Raw genomic sequence first — 21883 nt, forward strand, 5'->3', positions numbered from 1 at the left:
CGTGACAAGGTGCAGACTGGTTGATAATCACAGGAAAGTCAGTAGAGCTGGAAGAAACTAATTCTTTAAGAAAGAAACAAAAACTACCAAACACTGGCCCAACTAAAGCCTTGCTCTTGTAGGGAACTTGCATGTACAACAGATAACATGTTGGAAATATTCTCTGACTATAATAAAAGAACTCTGAAGAATTCTTCTCTTCATTTTAGAGCAAAAACCAGCCCTTAAACTTTTGCCAAGAACGGACAGAAGGAAACATTTCGTCTATAGACTTCCATTCTTTTGCCATAAAACCAAATTGAACGAATACAGCAAAAATCATGCAACATCTCCATCATTTCACACCGCACTGTAACCACAACAAGGTTGCCAGAATTCAAATTCCTGCAGAATGGTTGTCCCTATAGGAATCTATTACCATACAAGCAAAGCCTTTAGCTCAATTTGCCAGGAGCTCGTTTGAAAGTCAGGGTCAGATGGAGCCTCACCAAAATGCTCACCTATGTCCTTTACCAACGGAGTCATGCTTCCAGAACAACCAGGCAGCAATATATTTACTGCATGTTTAGGTATGAAGATTTTAAGCCCCCCAAAAAATGACATTTAAAGCAGGAAGAGAAAGAAATTTCCTTTGTTACCTTCTGAAAAGGTCCCAAAGGAAAGGTTATTTCTAGGGAACTCGTTGGTTTATGCCGTTATTCATCTGTAGTACAGGTTTAATATTGTGGCCTGCAGTGAAGTGGATTCTGCTTTTTCCTTATTCTAGTTCTACCCAAGTCCAGTGCAAAAGCAGAAGAGCTTTATGAGCCAAACTAGGCAGGGCCCCTTTAGAAATCCATGCAAATTTTCGAAGAACATTAAAATGCCACAAACACTAATCAGCTGAAAATTGCAGAACATCTTTTGCATCAAAAAGAGCTCCCAAACCAAAGGCTAACTGAAAATTTGTCCCAGTAAATATCCCTGAACGTTTTTCTCCCATACCTGTAGCACACATCCATCCATAATTAACTTGGTCTAAGCGCTCTCATTCATTTCTAGCTTTCCAATATTTAACTAAACTACTCATTTTTCAATTGTCAACCCATCTAAATAACTTTGCCACCAGCAAAACTCATCTCTTTCATAATTATAAGCAATACTAAGAGCCTCCTTTCATCTTCCAGTGAACACGTATTTAGCCACTTTCCAAATACCTGCTGCAATTTGTTATCCAGGGCTGCTTCTTGCCCCTGGCAGTCTCCTTTCTGTAATCCAGTGACATTTTAAGGATCCAACAATGCCCTGTACAGTGGCAGCACAGCACTTATTTTAAGACGCTCAAATCATTTCCTGATACCAGTGACAGTGTTTCTTCAGCCTTTCAAGCTGCTGTTACATATCAGCAGATTTTTTTTTTTTTGAACCACTGAACACAAGAAGACCTAAAATGTTTTTTTCATTTGGATGTACAGCCAAAGTATCCTTCCAGTGGGCTTCTTACTCACTAACAACGGGTTTAAAATTCTAGAATACACACTCCATTTATTAAGTAGCTTAAATGATCTACAGCCTTTTGAGGCTGGGTGAACTAACTGTTATTGCTCCGTCAGAACTTGTTCTGCCTTCCATTTCCAATCACCTTCAAGCTTAAATTTCACTTAACACACTCATTTCCACTTTAAATATGGCCAAATCAAAGGAGCATATGGACATAAGTAGTATTATTAAATATGGAGGCACTCCCCTCTAATAGTGCGATCAACTAATCAAGCAAAAAACTTGTAAAGCCAACATAATGAAACATTATAACACCATTATGAAACACAACAACCCATCTTTCACCATTTGACAGCACTGAGAAAAACTAATTACTAATACCACATCACACCAAACAAGAAAATATATTTTCATTGAAAAAGAGTTTATAGCTCTTGGTCAGCATCTTTCTCTTGTTCACACATTGAGTGGTTTCTTAGCTATTAACTCTCCTGTGTGTTCACCCTTAATGCTGTATTTCTTATCTTACAAACCCTATTGACATAAAATCTCTCTCCACTTTGTACCAACTCCGTCTTCCACTTCTGCCCTATTAACTCATGTCAATACAGTAAAGGGAGCAAAAGAAAGCAGCAAAGTCAATACTCATCCATCACATTTCTGTGCAACTGCTGCAATGGAGAGGAACACGCAAAAAAGGAAGTGGCTCACAGGTCAGAAGTTCATCTGTCAAATTAATATGGAGCATCCCAAGTATTCAGAGCAAAGACCACATGCTGAAGCAAAAGCTGCTCTATCTCCACCACAATTTTGCAAGTAAAAGTCACTCACAAAATATGCTGCCCTTGTTTTAGGGAAATTACAGGCTGTGGTGGGATTTGCAAGATCATCCCACTTCTTTGCTATGCTTTTTCTGACCTTCCTGCAATTGCATTTCTGTAACTAAATCACAAAAGTACCTCTGGGAATAAAGGAAGGCATCATCACTGAACACTTAACTGGACAGGATGATCTCTTTTCTCCCCCAATCCTTGCAACAATAGGAACACTAGAGATCTGAATTCAGAACAAAGGAGAAAGCATTTATCAGACAGAATAGCAGAGATTAAAGCATTTCTCCCTCTGATTGAATGACCACAGTATCACATTCCCTCTGCTCCTGCTGCTGCAGAGGAAGTGATTGAGCCCTGGCACAGAGGCCTTGCTGAGTGAGGAAGGGGGCAAATCCTCTCACCAGAATTTTAATCTCTTGCTCCTGGAACCAGGAAATCATTACCCAATGCAGCAGAGAAATGAATGCTACATCACGTCCAACGGTCTCCCTGCTGGCAATTTCTACGTGAGGGAGTTTATTTCAAAGAGACTGGGTAAGGGATTGCAGACCTTTAAGTTACACGGGACCCGTGAAGGGCTAAAACAACAAAAAGATCAAAAAAAAAAGGAATGAAAAAAGAAAAAACGAAATTGTGAATACAATTTAAAGACAGATGGAAAGAGACTGAACGAAATCCGTGACTTCCACTGCAGAGCAGTAAAGCACATTAACTCATCTTGCCAAAATACTCGCTGCAAAAGACATTATTTTAGTACCTTTTACACACCCCTGAGCTTAACTCAAGCTTCATTTCTCCTTTACAGTGGACAATGTTGCAGGTGCTAGGAAGAGAAAAAGGTAAGCTTCTGAATGCTGGATTGATACCCAGATGAAGAGCCCTGTGCCTCCCCTCCAAGTCGTGCCAATTCTCTGCTCCTGCACAGACAGGCCGGAAGCACAGCTGTGCAAGGTGGGAACACACCAGCCCTACAAGCTGGCTGGACAGGACACTGCTGAAAATTCAAAACTCATCCAGCACCCTTTGTCCCCATATGTGCAAGGACGAACTCTCCAGAGGATTTGTTCTAAGTTACAGAATTACGTAGATATAGGCCTATGAAGGCTCATCCTCTGTTACAAAAGTACCTCAGATACAAGATTAGAAATCATAACAGCACTTGTGCTTGTAAGACAGCTTGAGATACTATCAGGAAGCTAATTTTTTTTCTAGGAAACCATTATCATATTTACTTAAAGGAAAAAGGCTGCACAGCGCAAGTAAAAGTTGGCTATTGTTATCACAGGTCTTACAATTGTTATCACATCTCACAATACAGTTTCTCTCAACTACCAGTTCCTAGACATGGATTTTCATAATTTCAGAACCAATATTCACAGGAAGTTACTGACTCTCATCTTTATAGAAGAACCTTAATAAAACAGCAGGATCAGCACAATGAAAGCAAATAAAAAGAAAATTTGTTGACTTTAAATGCTGGGGGGTTGATGGGTTTTGCATTCCTGAGCTGTTCTGTTGGGCAGAATGTCGGTCCTGAGAGGATGTAAGGCCCCCTTGTAATAAGGACAGATTTCCATGTCCAGTTCTGGGCTCCTCAGAACAGGGAAGACACAGAGTGGGTCCAGCGGAAGCGACAAAGGTGATGAAGGGATTGGAGCATCTCCCTTACAAGGAAAGGCTGAGGGAGGTGGGGCTGTTCAGCCTGAAAAGAAGTCACTGAGAGTAGACCCCATCCATGTCTGTCAGTATCTGCAGGGAGGGGTCAGAGGATGCACCAGGCTCTGCTCAGTTGGGCCCAGCAACGGGACAAGAGGCAACAGGCAGGAACTGATGCCCAGGAAGTTCCATCTGAACATGAGGAAGAATTTCTTTACCATGTAGGTGATCACACACACTGGAATACATTGCCCAGAGAGGGTGAGAAGTCTCACTCACTGGAGGTATTCCAGAACTGTCTGGACACAATCCTATGCCACGTGCTCTGGGATGACCCTGCAGGGACGTTGGATCAGATGACCCACCGTGGTCCCTTCCAACCTGAACCATTTAAAAACAAAAAAAAAGAAAAAGAAAAAAAGTTGTAAGCTTTTAGTACAGAAAAATTTGAGGTTTTAAAGAGCAGCAAATGTGGCACTTTTTCCTTCTCATTGTCTTGAAAACAACAGGTAAAGTTTGGTTGAAGAAATCAAATGCCACATGATGTAGAATTCACACAGGAGCACACGCAATCAAGGCTTTCTAATTTTCTTTTTAATTTCTTGGTTTTCCTGCTGTAGAAATCAAGAAGCAGTGGGGAAATAATGCAGGTTTCAAAAAAGGAAAAGGTTAGCTATTCAGATATTTGTTTAGATGCAAAGCTGAATGAGTGATGGGATACCTGGTTTACACACGCTCCAACATAAATCTGCACAGGCTCCCAGAATGATTAAATGGATGCAATAAAGGAATTATTAAAATAAATTTAATTAATGTAGTTCTATGTCCAAGTTCTATGACCATTAAATCATTTGCAAAAACAAGAAGCAGACTGATTTATCATGGCCATTAATGCCAGCCTGTAAAGTCAATAAAGTTGACACTGATGTTTCAGGCTAGTGGACAGAGATCTCCAACATGCCAGCTGTGCCTCAAGTAGACACTGTGTTTTAACTCGTTCTCCATTTGTGATATTTCAGACAAACAGGCACTGCTTTAATAACTCTGATGGATTAAGGGGCTTCTTGTTTGGTTTTGCTTAGTGGATTTTCAAAATGGAAGCAGCAAAACAAATGGTCTAATGTTCTAATATGGTAAAGGATCCAAGCAAGTGAGCTCAGCCTCTGTGGCTCCCAGTTTGTGCTGAATGTGAAGGTTGGTGTAAAGCAGCTGCTAAGAGATACGAGTTCAGGATGTGGGAACTGAAGTTGTCACTGAAAGAAATCACCATAAACATTTTACAGGAACATTTGCTAACTGTTAAGCCACGATGAAATTGGAACAGACAAAACCACAGGCATCAGTTCTCAAACAGTTTTAATGTCAAAAGGTAATAAATGAAGCTGTGACCCATGTGGAGATCACAGGCACCAGCCTTGCCACTCTCTGAAGGAAGTTTCAAAGCCAAATACCCAACAGTTAAGAAATGTCAAATACATCCATGGATCCATCCTCCAGTAACTGCCTATCTTCCCACGGTATTTTAGCTTTTAAATGCAGCAGGAGTAATTAACCTCCTGGAAGCAGATGTATGAAATCATATTTTTGAAGCCTTATGAGTTACAGATCGAATAATTGCAATTAACAGATAAACTAGAGCTGCTCCTCAGCACTACATTTGTAGCCCAGCCCTGGGCTGGGCAGAGGATCCCTGGACCTCAGGGATTGCTTGTTTACTCCTCCCCTAGCAAGGATCTTTGGTTAAGAAGCCAGGCAGGAAGGTATGAACAAGCTTCCAATGGTTTTCACCACTCAGGTCAATCTGTAAAAGCAAAAAAATCCTTACTGATGGCCTAGAGCTTGCAGGGACAACACCAGGATATGCAGATGGCTCTTGCAGCTCTGTTATAAAGACAGGTCCAGTCATAGCTCTTGGTTAGAGATGAGCAGTCAGCTACACTGTATTGTACAGATAGATAGATATATAATATATATACACATCTATATAGTGTACAGAACTTGCTGAACCTTTCTATGAAAAGGAAAGAAACAGAGCCTCCCTCCTCTCCTCACATCTGCATTGATGCCTCAAAGCGTAAAGCAGCTCCTCAGATGAAAGGAAAAGGTGGAATTTTTTAACAATGAAATTCATTCTCAGCTGTGACAGGTTGTTGGGTTTTTTTTTTCCTATTTCTGCACTGACTTCACTAAGCAGATGATCCTGGAGTTGCAGCTTAAGCCTTTCAGTGACTTACAAGCATCCTCCCTGCACTAAAAACGTCACTGCAGTGGACACTACCTCTCGTTTCTTAATTTTTATGACCTACTATATTAAAACCAGTTTAAATGTAATAAAGTCTGCAACATTTACAGCTACAAAATATGGGAGGACTGTAAAATTAGCCAAGCATAAAAGTAAGGGAGTTTCAAACATCCTCTGCTCACTTTCCAGGGACAATATACACACTATTGGCACGAACTACAAAATCAAAAGGAATTTAAATCAAATTAAAATTCAAACAACCTTTTCTCCTGCCTGCTAGGGGCTCAAGGGACGTTAACACACACAGACTACTCTTCTGCATTGTTTCCTCAGGTTTTCATTCTCACTTTCTAAAATTTGTTTATAAAAGTGGTGATCTGAAATATTGATGATTTACTCTAATATGTGGTTTTGCTCAGCTGCAGCTGGTTTGGCAGTAATGACATACTTTTTCTCTTCGCTTCACACTCCACCCCTTTTCTGCAGAAGATAGAGTTTGAATATAGGATTTTTAGATCATAGAATATCCTGAGTTGGAAGGGATCTCCATGGATCATCCAGTCCAACGCCGGCCCTGCACAGGACAGACCGAATAATTCCCCCCTGTCCCTAAGAGCGTTGTCCAAACACTCCTTGAGCTCTGTCAGCCTTGGGGCCATGACCACTGTCCTGGGGAGCCTGGTCAGTCCCAACCACCCCTTGGGTGAAGAACATTTTCCTAATGTCCACCTAAACCTCCCCTTACACAGCTCTATACGTTTCTTTGGGTCACAGAGAACAAAGATCGGAGCTGCCCCTCCACTGCCCCTCGTGAGGAAGCTGCAGACTCTGATGAGGTCTCCCCTCAGCCTCCTCTTCTCCAGGCTGGACAGACCAAATACCTCAGCCACTCCTCACATGGCTTTTTCTCTAGACCCTTCACCTCTCTCAATCACTGAATACACACCTTTATAACATGCAAGGCAAACCAGCAAATCCACACTGAAACAAAACTTAAGACTGTCATAGCAAACCCCTGTTGTAGTGCCAAAACAAAGCTGTTCCCAACTGTTCCTATCTCTCTGTCACTCCAACAGTACAAGTATGAACTCTACAGGAGACTAAGGCAGGGTCTCTTTGCATAGTGGTCTGTTCCAGAACCACAAAATATTGCCAGCTTCTTCCTTTCCCGAGGAGGGTTACGATTGTTTTCTTAATAGGATGCTACCTGATGAATGGGCTACAAAGCTGATTGAAGCAAAACAAAATGTATCTGCTTTATCACATGTCTGTATGGAGCAGAATTCAAAAAAGGGGCATAGGCAAAAGCTACAGGATTTGCAAATGACATGAACTGTTCTTTGGGAAAGCCCTGCACAAGCAGTGACAAAGACATGCTTTAGTAAACCCTGTCATAAGGTTTGTTAACTCCCACCAGCCAGAGGGACAGATCTCTGACTTGCTTAACATCACACACAAGTCCTGGGTCAAAACCAGAGCCCAGAACAAAACTGTTTCCAAAGGTTCATTGAGTTTTGAATATTTCTGCAGTCCTGTCTTACACAGGTCTCTCAGTTCCCATACAGCCTCTCCCTCATCCCGTTTACCTGAAGCAGTTTTAACACATTAAAGAAGCACCACATTATAGACCATAAGCACAAACACATATTTTTGTACACACTTAGGAAGAACATAGATAACATTTACTGTACTTCAGAGAGGCTCCAGTCTAGGCCATGTGTAAGTACACAGCAGACATATATTGCAGATGCCACCAACTTCCTTCTAAAACAAGTCCTGGTTCATCTCTGCTGTAGGACTTCTGCTGGTCTCAGATTTCCTGCACACCTCCTGACCTCCACATAAGCCTCTCTTTACACAGTGGTGAATATCCAGCAGCATAAATCCCAGTATGGGAATATGTAAATAGTTCTGTATTAGTAACAATCAGCAAAGAGACACAGATTTTATGACATGTCCGATTTTTTCTTTCAAGAATGTGGCTCAATATCTTGCAGCAGAAACAATGATGGTGGGCTACCTTTTTGAAGTCAGGGAACTAGGAAAGGAACTTAACAAGTGCTGTGGAAAAGATTTCAATTAAAAACTAGCCTGACTGATCAAGCATGGTAGCATCCACGCTCATTCCTTGGCTTGATTCAGTTCTTTAAGGACGTGAGGAACTTCTTCAAAGTCTGTACACGTTAAAAAAAGATGCCACTCACTTTATTTTTAAAACATCAAAGCCAGTGAAGTCTGAGGCTGTCCGACCAGGACTGCCGGGTTTGCAAGGAGAAAGACACTGTAGCTCCTGTCAGCCTCAATGACAGCTACATTATCCATGGGAGCTGCAACAACTCCTCTCTCTCTCATTCAGTTCTCATTCAAGAGTTAGACAACTGTCTCCAAAGGACAGGAAACGAGAAACTACTAAAAGTTCATCCAGTCTCATTCTCCAGTATTCAGTTCAACATTAATTCAGGGAAGAGGTGAAGTAACAACTTCAACACAAAATTTAAAAATCCAAATTAAGAGCTTGCAAAAACTGAGGAATTTCTGCCTTCTACGTGGCAGGTATGTTTGAAATAAGGCCCATAGTTCATCATTCACAAGTTTGCCACAAATTTCCCAAGGGAGTCAGAATGAATTTCAAGTCTCCTCTGGCTTGAAGTATTAATGAATATTTCCTCTGTAAGTTCAAGAATGTCCACCATTGCTGTTTATACACAGAATCCTCACTTTCAAGCAGCAGCCTGGTAAGATTACACACCCGAGTGCTCATCTTCTCCAGCAGGCAAAACTCTCCCTGCAGTTCAGAATAAGCATGTTATGAAGTTCTTTTGAAAAAGAGCACATTCTACAGGCAGCAGAGCTGCATTCTGGTTTGAGGAGACAACTGGCATGCATTTTCTCCTGGCATAAAGGCATTTCCTTGGAGGCATGTGCAATCCATGCAAATGAAAGGTTTCCAAAAGGTCATTGGCAATATAAAATGTAATTAGTTTAAAAATATCAAGTATTTTTAGGCCACTCTGCCCCAGGTTATCTTACTGTTTCTGGTTTTTTTTAATAATCACAGTTATTATCAGCATTTTTTCTCCCTTTTGGACGCAATCAGGAAAGAAAAAATCTGACAAATACAATGTTAAAAGACATCATGTTACTCTCAAATAGGCAAGTTAGAGACCTACCACCCATGGCTGTGCACTGCACTACACATCATGACACGAGGTAACACAGCAGCAGGTGCACTTTTATTAAATAGAACGCAGCTAAAAAAAATAAACAAGCCACATTATACTGCTGCTAAGTCCAAACAGTTACTCAAAACTAACAGCAGATTTTGCCATGAGCACCAACATCCCACTTGGTATCTACAACTGGCCTTTCCCAGCATCAGCAGAGCCCACAGCACTTGCAGTGCAAGAGGCAGGAACAGTGCAGCTCAGTGAACACACTTGATCCTAGAAAGTGTTTGGACAAACAAAACAAAACTCGTTCAGCAGTCACTGTATTGGCAGTTCAGACTTGCTGCTGCACCCGAGTGCCCAGAGGAGATAAGTCAAACAATATAGCAAAATTATTTTATTGACAGTCTAGAAAATAATATTTTTGGTTAATATTAAATTGAAGTTCTAGTCCCTTAACTGCAAGGCTGACACCCCAGTGCTGAGTCAGTGAAGCACCGGATTCACTGCTATGTAGATCCAACAAAAAAATGACACACACTATCTGCTTCCAATTTCCTTCTCTGTAGAAAAAGTTCACTCTGCTGATTATCTTATCCAAGTATCCAAACCCTGGTCATGTACCAGAACCAATTAGATGGTCTCTTTCTCACAGCTGTGAACAGCCCTTTCATCTCTTCTGTCTGATACCTGCCCCTGTCCCACATCCCTTCTCTCTCAAACTGTCCAATTGATTAATCAAGTTAAACTCAGAGCAATTGTTCTCAACCTGCATTTAGCTTAAAGGCTTTTGCTTCTCTATCAGATTCGAGCATTGGCTGTGTGCCCAAAGGCATGTCTGCCTGCTAATCCTATCAGTGGGTCTAATAAAAGGTATTACTTCTCCTTACAAACCTGGCTCTGCTGATTCTTCTGTGAAACATCAAAATGCACTCTGACTTCAATAAGCTCCAATTCTTACACCAGAGCAAGATATGTAGAATGAAAAGCAAGGCATAAGAACCAGATGAGCAAGTCCACTCAATAAATTGTGAGTGTGACACAGCCAGACAACCTGGGTTGCAATTCTCTGCCGGGTAGCACAGGATTCAGCAGGAGGGGATGGAAGCAGCCCTGCTCCTCACTCCCAGCTACAAGAGAAAGGGCTACAAAGTCACTTCAGTCTTGCTCTTTAATGCATTGTCTCGATAACAATTTTTACCTCCAATGCAAGGTGCAAGAAGAGGGACTTTTTCATCAGGATAACCCATGGGTATGTGCTGCTTTGTCAGTAGAGTCCCATAAAGAAAAACCCTCACAGCTTTTTCTTAAAGCATACGCTCTTTTTTATTAGTTGTAGATGCTTTGGACTCTGTGTACTGTAACTGCCACAGGCTAGATCTGATAATCCCTTATTTGTACAGTCAGAAAGGGACACATTTTGGTTTATTTCCATAAATATTTCAAAAGCTTTCTCTGGCTGAGAAACAGAGAGCCTCTTCAGTAGTTTTTCCACTCATAAGAATTTGATTGTTGTTACTTGAATAAAAGGAAAGCTTGGGGGGTTTGTTGGGATTTTTTTTCATGGTTTTTATTTTAACTGATTTCCATCTCTTAGCAGTGAGAACATATTTTAAAAGTTATGAATATGAACATTGTTTTAAATATTGAAAATATGTAAAAACAGTCTATACATAATATATGACAAGGAAATTACATTTTGCTGGAATACTGTTTTAAACTCTAACAGAACATCATGCCCAACCCTTCCTTCTGACCACACATCCAGCCCCAGCAGGCCCTCTAAATGTCACATCCTACCACAGTTTTTCTTGTATGGTTAAAGGAAAAATAAAACAAGTAACCAGCAACAAAATAACTGGACCAGTTGCCAACTACCCCTCCTGAACCCATCTCTATCTCCTCTCCTTCCTAAGGACATTCCTGCAACAGAATGACTGCACTGAGAAATTATCAGAATTTCTTCTAAGCAACAGGGCATGGCTGAACCACTGCTGCCCCAAACCACACTAAATACTGTTTCAAAGAGAGACAGAGAGAGGAACTGACTAAAACACATTTCCCTTCTGTGATGCTCATGCAGGAACCAAGCAATCAGTCTGAATTTGGGAATTTAGGAAATCTTGTGGACAAAGACAGAGAAAGGAGGAAGCACTAGCAAGGCACAAACCCTCAGGATCTTTCCAATGTTTAACAGAAGACCTTATTTATAAGCCCAATTTCTTAAGAAGGCCCTGTGCTGGTTTCCCTTTGCTTGACTCCTCCAAACCAGCTTCTCCTTCCTTAACCAGACGCCTCAAAAGTGTCTGATGCTGCACCAAAAGCCACATCAGAGCTGTAGTAAAAGGCTACAGCTGGGCCATGAAGATGCCAGGAGGCTTCTCTTAGGAAGACAGGCTGAGAGAGCTGGGGTTGTGCAGCCTGGAGAATAGACAGCTCCAGGGAGACCTTATTGTGGTCCTCAAGTGCCTAAAGGGGCTTATAAAAAGGAGGGAGATGGACTTTTTATACAAGTAGACAGTGACAGGACAAGGGGCAGTGGTTTCACACTGACAGAGGGCAGGCTTAGGCCAGTTACTAGGAAGAAATTCTTTACCCAGAGGGTGGTGAGGCCCTGGCACAGGTTTCCCAGAGAGGTTGTGGATATCCCATCCCAGGAGGTGTTCAAGGCCAGGAAGGATGGGACCCTGAGCAACCTGGTCCAGTAAATCACATCCCCATCCATGGCAGGGGGTTGGAATGCGATGGTCTTTAAGGTCCCTTCCAACCCAAACCATTCTGTGATTCTGTGATCTGAGCTCTCCACAGAAAGAGTTTCTGAGAGAGGCACATTCACATCAAGATGTTCTACAGCTTCTTTCTTTCCTTTCACTTTTAACATTTTTTAGCTAATTGGCTCCAGAATTTATAATCCTGGTGACAACACCCTGGCTGTGCAAGGCAGAGAAGGTGGAGGAGGAGGGGAGGGAAGCCAGAGCAGCTGCCAAGGCTGCCGGCACCATCTCCTGTTCTGAGCTCGTTACTGCAAAGCACCAGCCCTAGCTCAGGATGCCAACACTCCCCTCGCTCACCCAGGCAGCTCAGGGTACCTTATGCTTAGAAATATCACAAGACAACTTAGGAGGTTTTATGCAGACTCCAGAAAAAGCAGGAATCCAAATATGAAGTGCAGCTAAAACTACCGAATTTGAAAAGGAGAAAATTAAGCAGCCGGGGGGGAAATGCAATTACAGCAGAAAAAAAAAATGTGTTTCACCATTAGCATTGCACAATAAGAAGGTTTGTCAGGCACCGGTTTAGCCTACACATGTTCACATCCGTCAGCATTTCCATGATAAATCCTAATTTTCGCCATTGTTGATCACATTGAACTAAAACTTGGTATGCAAGTTTTTAGCACAGATGCTCAAATAAATTATGCACATTAGTCATTTAACTTTCAGAGCAGCAAGAGAAAGCTGCTTTTTGGGAGGGGGGTTGACTGCAGTTTATGACAAGTTTTTTTTTGCCTTACACAGCTAAAAAAGACAAGCAGCTTACTTCTTTATTAAACTTTCCAAGCAGTATGTCTTTTGTACAGATGATAAAACTTTGACAGTAGGAGAATATTTATAACCACCACCAGTGATATACATACAGTATTTCACTCTGTACATTCACATGTGCATGCAAGCAGCCATGAAGAATATTAAAAGGAAAACACATAATGAAAATACCAATAACAGCAGGCTGAAAGTGGCAGGCAGTAGAGATGATGTGATCCAGATGAGAAATTGTTAGAGAGGTGATTAGTTATGGAGCTGAACAAAGTGTATGTGCAGATACGATCAACTGATTGAGACATCCCAGGCCAGACAACCTATTTTTTCAGACATAACCTTATTCTGTGCAGTATTTGAACTGACACCACTTCACAGCAGTTACAAAATCCTAGAGAATTCACATTTACCTTGGTAAAATGTCTCAGTGTATTCTGCCTGTCCCCATCAGTCTGCTTAAAATAAACAATACAAACAGTATCCTAAAATACTTTAGAAAAATCCATAGTCTTCGACACTCCTCTTATTACAGCAACTACAGGAGGTGTTCAGGTAAATGAGTACAAAGAGACAGAAAATTCATTCTGCATTCTGCCACCAATCTTCCTCTGGCTTCCCATGGCTGCTCAGGAAAGCTATATTGCAGTTCCAGCATTACAAATTAAGAGCAAAAAAACTTATACACAGACTTGTTTGACTGTTGACAGTTTCTCATGAAACACTTCAACAGTTCAGGAGCTGTGGCCAGGAATATCATTTTAAGATACTAAAGGGGAAGAAACAGACGTGTAACACATGCTTTTGGGGGACAAGGAAACAAAAAGTTCTTCATAGATAGGAATTAATGTGTTTTATCTGCCTTAAAAATAACGAGGTGCAGACTAGGCAGGACAGATGAGCAGAGGTGTTAGTTTTCATTCCTGTGGTCTTCTGGATCTGCGTGTGAGAACGTGAGACACTCGGTCACTGTATTAAGTGACTCAGCACAACCCAGGTAAACACAAAGCTGCTCCAGAAATTAAGTCAGGACTTCTCGGGCTACATTCATCTACCTCGTCCATGGAAGCATCCTGGTGACTTCAAGACTGATTCCTCAAGATATTACCAAACTGACAGGCTCTCCTCTTTCCAACTCACATCCAGTTTTTCAAGACATACTGCCACGCTGCAGAGGCAATAAAAGACAAATCCCTAAGAACTGGAAATCTTAAAGCACTACAATTCCCAGAGCTCTACACAAAGCTTGGCAATAGGCTGAATATATGGTTTTACATAATACTATTGGTTTCAAAGTAGAATATTTTTGTACTGCTGCCTACTGCACAGCTGAGATTACAATTCCTCCCTTTGTATTCATATCACAAATATACCACCGATGTGGAGCACTCTTCCTTTGCCCATCAGCCTCCTGTAAATCATTAATTTGATCATAGCATCCCTCTGCTAAGAAGGAAAGAATAAGAATAATGAAAATAGATAATAAGTTTTGACTTCTAATTACTTCAATAATTCTAAATATTCATTCTGGTTTCTGAGAACTCCTGACTAGTATTAAGATACATCTATTTCAGCTGGAATTTTTAGGAATTTTAATCTCACAGAAGGGAAAGATTTATAGTGCAGATGTGAGTCATGCACAGAAGAGATGCGAGGCTGACTTCTCCTTCCCTAACTTTTACAGTGCAGCTCCGGGTTGAAACACAGTGTCTGCTGTACAACACACCACCAGGAACAGTCTGTGCTTCCTATCAAACTAACTGTTTATTTTTACACATTTTTCTGGTCAATAATGCACACTGCTACCAAGGGAATGCTGAATCAGCATCTCCAGGTGAGCACTAACAAATAAAAGCTATTGTTCACTCTAGTAATAAAGAGATGCACAGGCATCAGGGATGTTGGTAGCAATGCCCGGGGTCAATCACAAACATTGGAACAAGAACTATTAAGAACAGAGTTAAATAATTTCTAACATTTTTTTAATCATTAGAAGTGATCAGAGCACAGATTATCCCTGAATGTTCTCCCAGAAGCACAGTCAAATAAAAGGTAAGAAACCAAGTATTAATATTTGTGCTGATTTTGCACTACACAGCTTCTACAGAGCTCCAGGCTGAGAAGATGGTACAGTTACCATTATGTCTGTCCCCTCTAGGCAGCTTTTTAGGCTCTCCCTATATATTTTCTTTTAAACAGAAAGAGTAGTTCCATGAGCTCCAGAACCAAAGTTGCCTGGTTTCCTATGGGTTTCTCTCTCCAAAGGTGACTATTGACTCAAGTAGACTTCTGTTTCTCATATCAAAATGATATGAAACATGAAAAGCATGAAAACGATGCCAATGACGTTGCCATGGGACTATCAAATGCCACAAGCCTTTGGAAAGCATAGCAGGAATTATGGATTGTGATGCTACCAGGGTACCAGAACAGGGTTCCCTGAGTGCCAGGCTCAAGGTGGCCAAGGAGGCCTGGTCTTCAAAGGAGCCTCACTGAGAATGTGACATTTAGGAGGGTCTGTTTGCTTGCAGGGCTCTGATCTCAAACAGGACATGACCTCAGGATGTCTTCCTGGGAGATGAAGATCTGATTTCCTTAAACTTGCTGAAATTTATTATTTTTGAGACCTCTACCATCTGCCAAACTTGTCAGAACACAACTTGCAAGTTCAAAAGTGTAGGGTAGGCACAGACAATCTCATCTACATACATGCACAAAGCACAGTAATAAGCTTCACTTCCTCAGGAAATCAGACTAAAAATGGCACAATCATGAAAAGCAAAGGTCTGGGCAAAATCCCATGTTTTTTGAATTAGAAGCATAAGTCAATGTCTTGGTTAAATTATTTTTTGCCTTCCTATTTTCTGCTAACTATATGACAGAAAAAAATTAGAAAAGCTTTGTATCTACCCAATTAGAGCCATGAATAACCAGATGTTACTCTAGAAGCTTACTGTTTGAATATGTAGATTGGTCACTTAATGGGATACTACCAAGTACCTTCTGCTATAAAAGTGAAGGAAAGATCCATTTTGGAGAACAAAAAAGCAATACCTACAGTCATTTCTTCATAACCTCACTCTGTAAATGAATGCAGAACCTGCCAGCAGTTAATATTGCCCTGAAGCACTGTGAATAAACATTTGTCTGGTATTAGGTACGCAGAGACCTCCACATATAAATCAAGGTGCAATGTGCCATATAGATGAACAAAGGAAGGGAAAAAACTTCCCTACCTCGCCCTGTATTAGACACTAAGTGCTTCTTTTGATCACAAAATAACTCATAAAGCCTATTAAAAAGCTAGCACTTCCTCTGTCAGATAAAAGACACTTCACTGTAATTAAACTTCTGTGCAACTTTCCAGAAGATTAGGGGAAGAAGTCTCACAGGCTCTATTTGTTTTTGTGACTGACACACCTTGGGACATCCAAGGAAAAGAGAAGATGGGCAATAGATTTACAACACTTCTGAGTTAACAGCCCTTATGGAGATGGACAGCTCTGGGCTTATCATCACTCACCCATTGTTTTTTTAAACAAACCCTGCTGCCCAACCTAAAAGCATTTTCTTTTCAGTTTGCAATCTACATTCCCCAGTCTTCTGTGGTTTTCGAGTTTATTTCATTTTAAGCAGCAACACACAGAGCAGGTTCTTTGGGCAAATCAGTTTAACACGATTTATATGAGTAAAAGTGGTAAACAACCATGACTTTAAACACAACTCTGTGAGCACTTGGAGTAGGAAAATACTTTTTCAAACACATTCTGTATGTCCCTTTTCCCACATGAAACAATATGTCAAAACACATGGTTGGCTCTCTGACAGCAGGTGATGGGAATAAGCCATCAGCTTCAGGATCTCAACACCAGAACCAAAGATTTACTGCTCTTCCATTTTCCTTTGTGCCCTTCACCCTGTCCTGAACCAACTTCACCTGCGTGTTTCCTTGTATTTGACTTTCCAAAAGACATCTCAAGGCCCAAAGTCAATATCGTATTTGGACAACAAGAGATGACCATTCTGGGAGGTACCACAAGTAACCAAAGAAGTCCATTTTCACAGCCTGTCCTTCAGAACTGCAGCAAAGCTCGAGCTGTAAGCAGCCTCATTCCTTCACGTTAACCACCTCACAGGACAACGCTGATGAGAAGCTTCCCCCTATGTCTCAAATTCTAGAATACTCTGCCAGGATTGTTTTAGAAAATCTCTCCAGAGACTCCAAATATGCAGCTAGAAATCATGCAAAATAAATATGCAGCTTTTCTCACTTAAAAAAAAAAACAAAACAAAACAGTGCAACTACTACATCATTTTTCCATAAGACAAAAGCTTATGAATCACTTGGCCGACTTTTCATATTATAAACTACAACCATCAACACATTTCAGTGCACAATGCCTACAGCATTCACAGTCAGGGGGGAAAATGTGCTTTAACTAATGGTGGCTGCATGGTTAACTTGACCCCCTAATTAAACACCTTCCTTTCATCACTTTTTCCTAAACAGCAGAGCAGACACACTTGGTGCTATCAAAGTGACCCTGGGCAATCTTCTTTTGAGCTTTTGAACCTTTGGATTGCTATCTTTGTTCTGCAGTTATAAAGCTCCACGATACTTCCTCCTGCTGCTGCTGCTGCTGCAAGTATAATTTACTCTATTTATAAGACTTCCAGCAACACACTCCAAACCAGCAGTGAGAGTCCATCACGCACGATTAATGGCACTTTCAGCTACATTACTCAGCGATCCTGAAGTTGCCAAGAGAAGTGAGTTGGTGCTTACGTGTTCATTGCTGAAGGGACCCTCTCCTCTTTCCCCATGCTGGCACCACAGGAAGGTTTTCTGCCCCAGGAAAAATAGCAAGCTCCGAGGGAGTCTGTGCAACTCAAACATGTAAACAATCACTGTTAAAAGGAATTGATTTCAACCTGTGGTTCAGGAAATTCAGTGCTGCGGTTCCGTGTCTAAAAGCACCCAAGGTGGGTGATGGAGCAAATGGGATATGCATCATCATTTGATCTCTGGGAGGCCTTGAGACATTGGCAACTGCACAGGCTACACAAAACACAGACTGCACTGCAAGCAAATACCAGTGCAAAAGGTGGGTTTGTAATGGGGTTGCCTCTTTGTGGTGGGATGATCTCTAGGGCCTTTTCAGTAACACAAACACTGGCCCTAAAAAACGCACAGGAATAAATGGAAAGTGGGTGAAGGATGGAAAATTGAGATAAAATAAATTTTGTCTCTTTAGCAAAGCCACATGCCATTTGGAAAAAGTTGTTATTGTGTGTGTATTAACCATAACTCCCCATTTTAGATCAGCTAAGGGGCACTAGATCTAGATCTGTCTCCAGTTTTACAGAAATGGATGGCACCTCACATAGCAAATTATTCCCCTGTGGTACCTTTTCCACGCCTCCTTTGTTTTCTGAAGTCACTTCCTGCTCCTATGCCCCTACATTAACAATTAACTCCTGCTTTGCTCCTGAGCATCTCCTGTTATTGAAAAGAAACTGGAGACTGTTTGTCATATTGTGAGACAAATAGTAGCTGGCAAGTGTCTATCACAGTCACTAAACAGTGTTGGAAAGGTACCATTACTAAGAATAAAAACCAAGCTCACTACAGTGTAAAGACTGAGACAAAGAATAATCAGCTTGCAAAAAAATTACCTTCCAGGCACTCTTCTGCCTGTGTTTAAAAGCTTGGTGATCAGCCATTTAGGGAAGAGGGTCATATAATCAATCGTCTCTAACTTCACACTGAAACCTCCTCTACTAAACTGAATTTTGCACTGTAGCAACAGGTAAGCCAGGACTATCTGAGATTCTCCACTTCATTGCCATAAAAATAAATTTAGATGCCAACATCTGATGATGTTTTCTTAAGCATTTACCAAACCATTAATTTTAATGGAGAAAACTAATCCAAGACTTTTAGGCAGGCAAAAATATTTGGTGTTTGTACTGCACACTTGCTCTAAACACACATAGCCACCGACTTTATAAATCAAACATTGCACTATCAGCACTGAAGACAACATATTTCAACTAAGGGCAAAAGAACTTGTAGCTGGAAAAAAAAAAAAAACAAAACAATAGAAAGCTGAATAAGTGCTGGGCTCCATCACTAGAGGGAGGTACGACCACATATTAAGTTATTGCAATACACAGACAATCCTGAACACAATTAGGAAACAAATAAAAGAGAAGACCATCAGCTAAATCTGGAAAAGATTCAGGGAAAGGAGAAAATTAGGTTTTCTTCCTTAACGAGGCTTTATTTCCAAAGACTCAAAACCTTCTCCTGGGAACTTTCAAATCATCTGTAATGAAACGTTTTTAAAAATGTATCTTATTGCCTACCTTTTACGGCAGAATAAAGTATGTGACAGAAGAAAGTCAAAATTACCAGTTTCAGAAATGACACACAGCATTGCATCAGGAAAATGTTACAATTTTAATTTAAGCAGGCTTTACAGCCCATTTAACTTGAAATCAAAAAGTAATTTTAATCGTGTTTTTATTTTTAAACTAAATTGGCACGATTACATCTAGATGAACAGACACTACCAAAAAGCTGCTTTTTCAACAGATGATTCCCCTTGGCCATTAATAAATTTAGAAAAACCACTTCTCAGAGAGACTGTGAAAAGCAGCTTAAAAAAAAAAAACCAACCCAAATCTGTAACTCAAACATTACCATTTTATTGATCATTTTATTTGATCATTTAATCAACTGTGGGTTTGAGGGTTTTCTTGGTTTATTTTTAATATAAGAAATGTGGGGTTTATATCAGTGAGATTTTTTTTTCCCCCCACTGTAAGCTTCTCAGCAAAAAAAACACAAACCAATTTGGCTGGCTCGCTGGTGGGAATTTACACCTAGATAACCATTTTACAACTGACTAAACAGTTTCATTAACAGCAGCAGCACAACCAAAGCTTTTAACACCCAGCTTGAATCCTGCCCATCATTACTAAGGCAGAGCCCAACAGACAATCATCTCTTGAACCAAAATGTACCTCAGGAGAAACATTAGCAAATGCTGCCCACGTCAAGCTAAGTGTGCTTGTCCTGTGCTCAACCACGGTCTGTGACTGCTTTACATTCAACACCTTTACACCAAAGGCTGAAATTCTCCACACTCCTGTTGCTCAGACAAGGCAGCTACAGCCCCGCAATGCAAACAGTCCAGAGCCTTTTTGAAAGGCAGGGGTATTGCTTTTAACAAAAACAGACAGAGGGTTCCTAATGTGAAGAAATAAACGGTGAGGGAAGCAAAAATATGCATGCTGAGGGAGAGAAGGACTTTGTGTCACGCTATGGAGCTGTGTTCAGCAAGGCTGTGTAACCAGTGCAGGCTGGAAAGTTAAGCTCTGGCAGACAAATTCATTTTCCCATTAGATATTCACTCCCACACCAGGGCAATGGCTTAAACACCCTCATATTTCAAATATATATCTCACTCCATAAATGGACTGCTCCTCCCAAAGCCTTGCAGTACTCTGCCATCAAAACTGCAAACATCCTTTTCCACCAGCATCTCTACAAACTGGTCCTTTTACAACTCATTTCACAGTCCTCAGAGCCCTTACTCCCTTTCCCATACCCAGGTGGCTACTTTGCACATTTTGCTGTGACATTTCCTTTTCAGATGAAACGGTCTGGGAAAGCAACTCATTTCCCCCTGCAAACACTTCAGCTCGTAACATAAAGCTCGAATAACTCTTCACTGTATCTACTCACAGTTCCTCATCTTTTTTTTCCCCTGAAGGATTTAAGTAAGCAAAAAGCTCCAAATCAGCATGAGAAAGAAGACAGCACAGAAGGCTCCACGGAAGAGCAAGGAAATCTAAAGAGCTGGTCTCTCAGTTTGCAGTCCTTGTTTCCTTTCTAAGTGCTTTATTACAGCAGAGTTTTGCCATCAGCATCCACCACTGGTATCACTCACCTGTTCATGAAGGTGGAGTTCTGCTCTTTCAGTGCAAGCTCCCGTTGCTGCAGGGCCACAATTTGCCTCGAGAGATCATCAGGTGTCCTAATTAAAACAAAACAGGAATTTTTTAACAAGTCATTGGTTAAAAAACTACATTCCATACATAACCATAAAACAGGTCTCACCAAAGGCAGTCAAGGCAATATCCCAAGGCCTGACATGCTGCAGTCCCTTAGAACAACAGAGAGCTGCATCCTGTTTGGCTCACACAAAATCCTGTGTTATTAAAGCCATCACAGCATCATCACAGGATTAATATTACGATGGTAAGAAAAGGAGGAAATAAATGTAAATACGGTCTGTATGATTCAATAACTCTGGCTACTGCTGAACACACTCAGAGTGTAGAGGTTCAGGTACATCACAGGTGACTCAAAGCAGGGTTGTCACACAGTTACCAGTGTGCTGACTTCAGGATCCTTCATACACATCATAACTCCAGAGCCATGGGGGGGAAGAAAAAAACCAAGAACTCTAGGTAATACTTCAAGTATCACTGACAACCTTCCCTTGCCAACGACATCAAAGATTTCCATAGATCTACAGTTGTCAGGAATAGGTTTATTTTTTCATCAAGTCCAATGACAATGCCAGACACCACACCTCCTTTCTGCAGGAGGAAACTGTTCTTTCAAAAGCCTCTCTTTAAGTCATGAGTCTCTTTAGGTCACTCTAAATGAAGGTAGCTTATAAAAATTAGGAAAAGATTTTTGTCTTGAGTCATCAGAAAGGTTTTCCCATTCCAAAAGAGAAGCACCTGTATCACACTCCCCCAAAGGAAAGGAAGCTGGAAAGGGTATCCCTGTATGTACCAGGTACATACATCCTTTTGCTCCACAAGATGCACCACCCACAAAGGGGAAAAGTGACCCAAACCTTGAAAGGGTTTTTCACAGGGAGAGAGTGGAAAGGCAGTTTTGCAGCGATGAAATCTGTAGAAACACAGTCTGTTGTGGTCCCCAAGATG

General features: G+C 41.1%; 1 protein-coding gene across 1 annotated transcript in view; it reads right to left on the minus strand.

Moving 5' to 3' along the window:
- MAD1L1 (mitotic arrest deficient 1 like 1) overlaps positions 1–21883 on the minus strand; it is a 356738-nt gene that overhangs the window by 298127 nt on the left and 36728 nt on the right. Inside the window, exon 10 of the mRNA XM_032704408.1 lies at positions 20872–20958. Coding sequence (XP_032560299.1) covers positions 20872–20958 — 87 coding nt within the window. The remainder of the gene's footprint in view (positions 1–20871; positions 20959–21883) is intronic.

This window comes from Chiroxiphia lanceolata, chromosome 16 (assembly GCF_009829145.1).
Source record: "Chiroxiphia lanceolata isolate bChiLan1 chromosome 16, bChiLan1.pri, whole genome shotgun sequence".
Classification (NCBI taxonomy): Eukaryota; Metazoa; Chordata; class Aves; order Passeriformes; family Pipridae; genus Chiroxiphia; species Chiroxiphia lanceolata.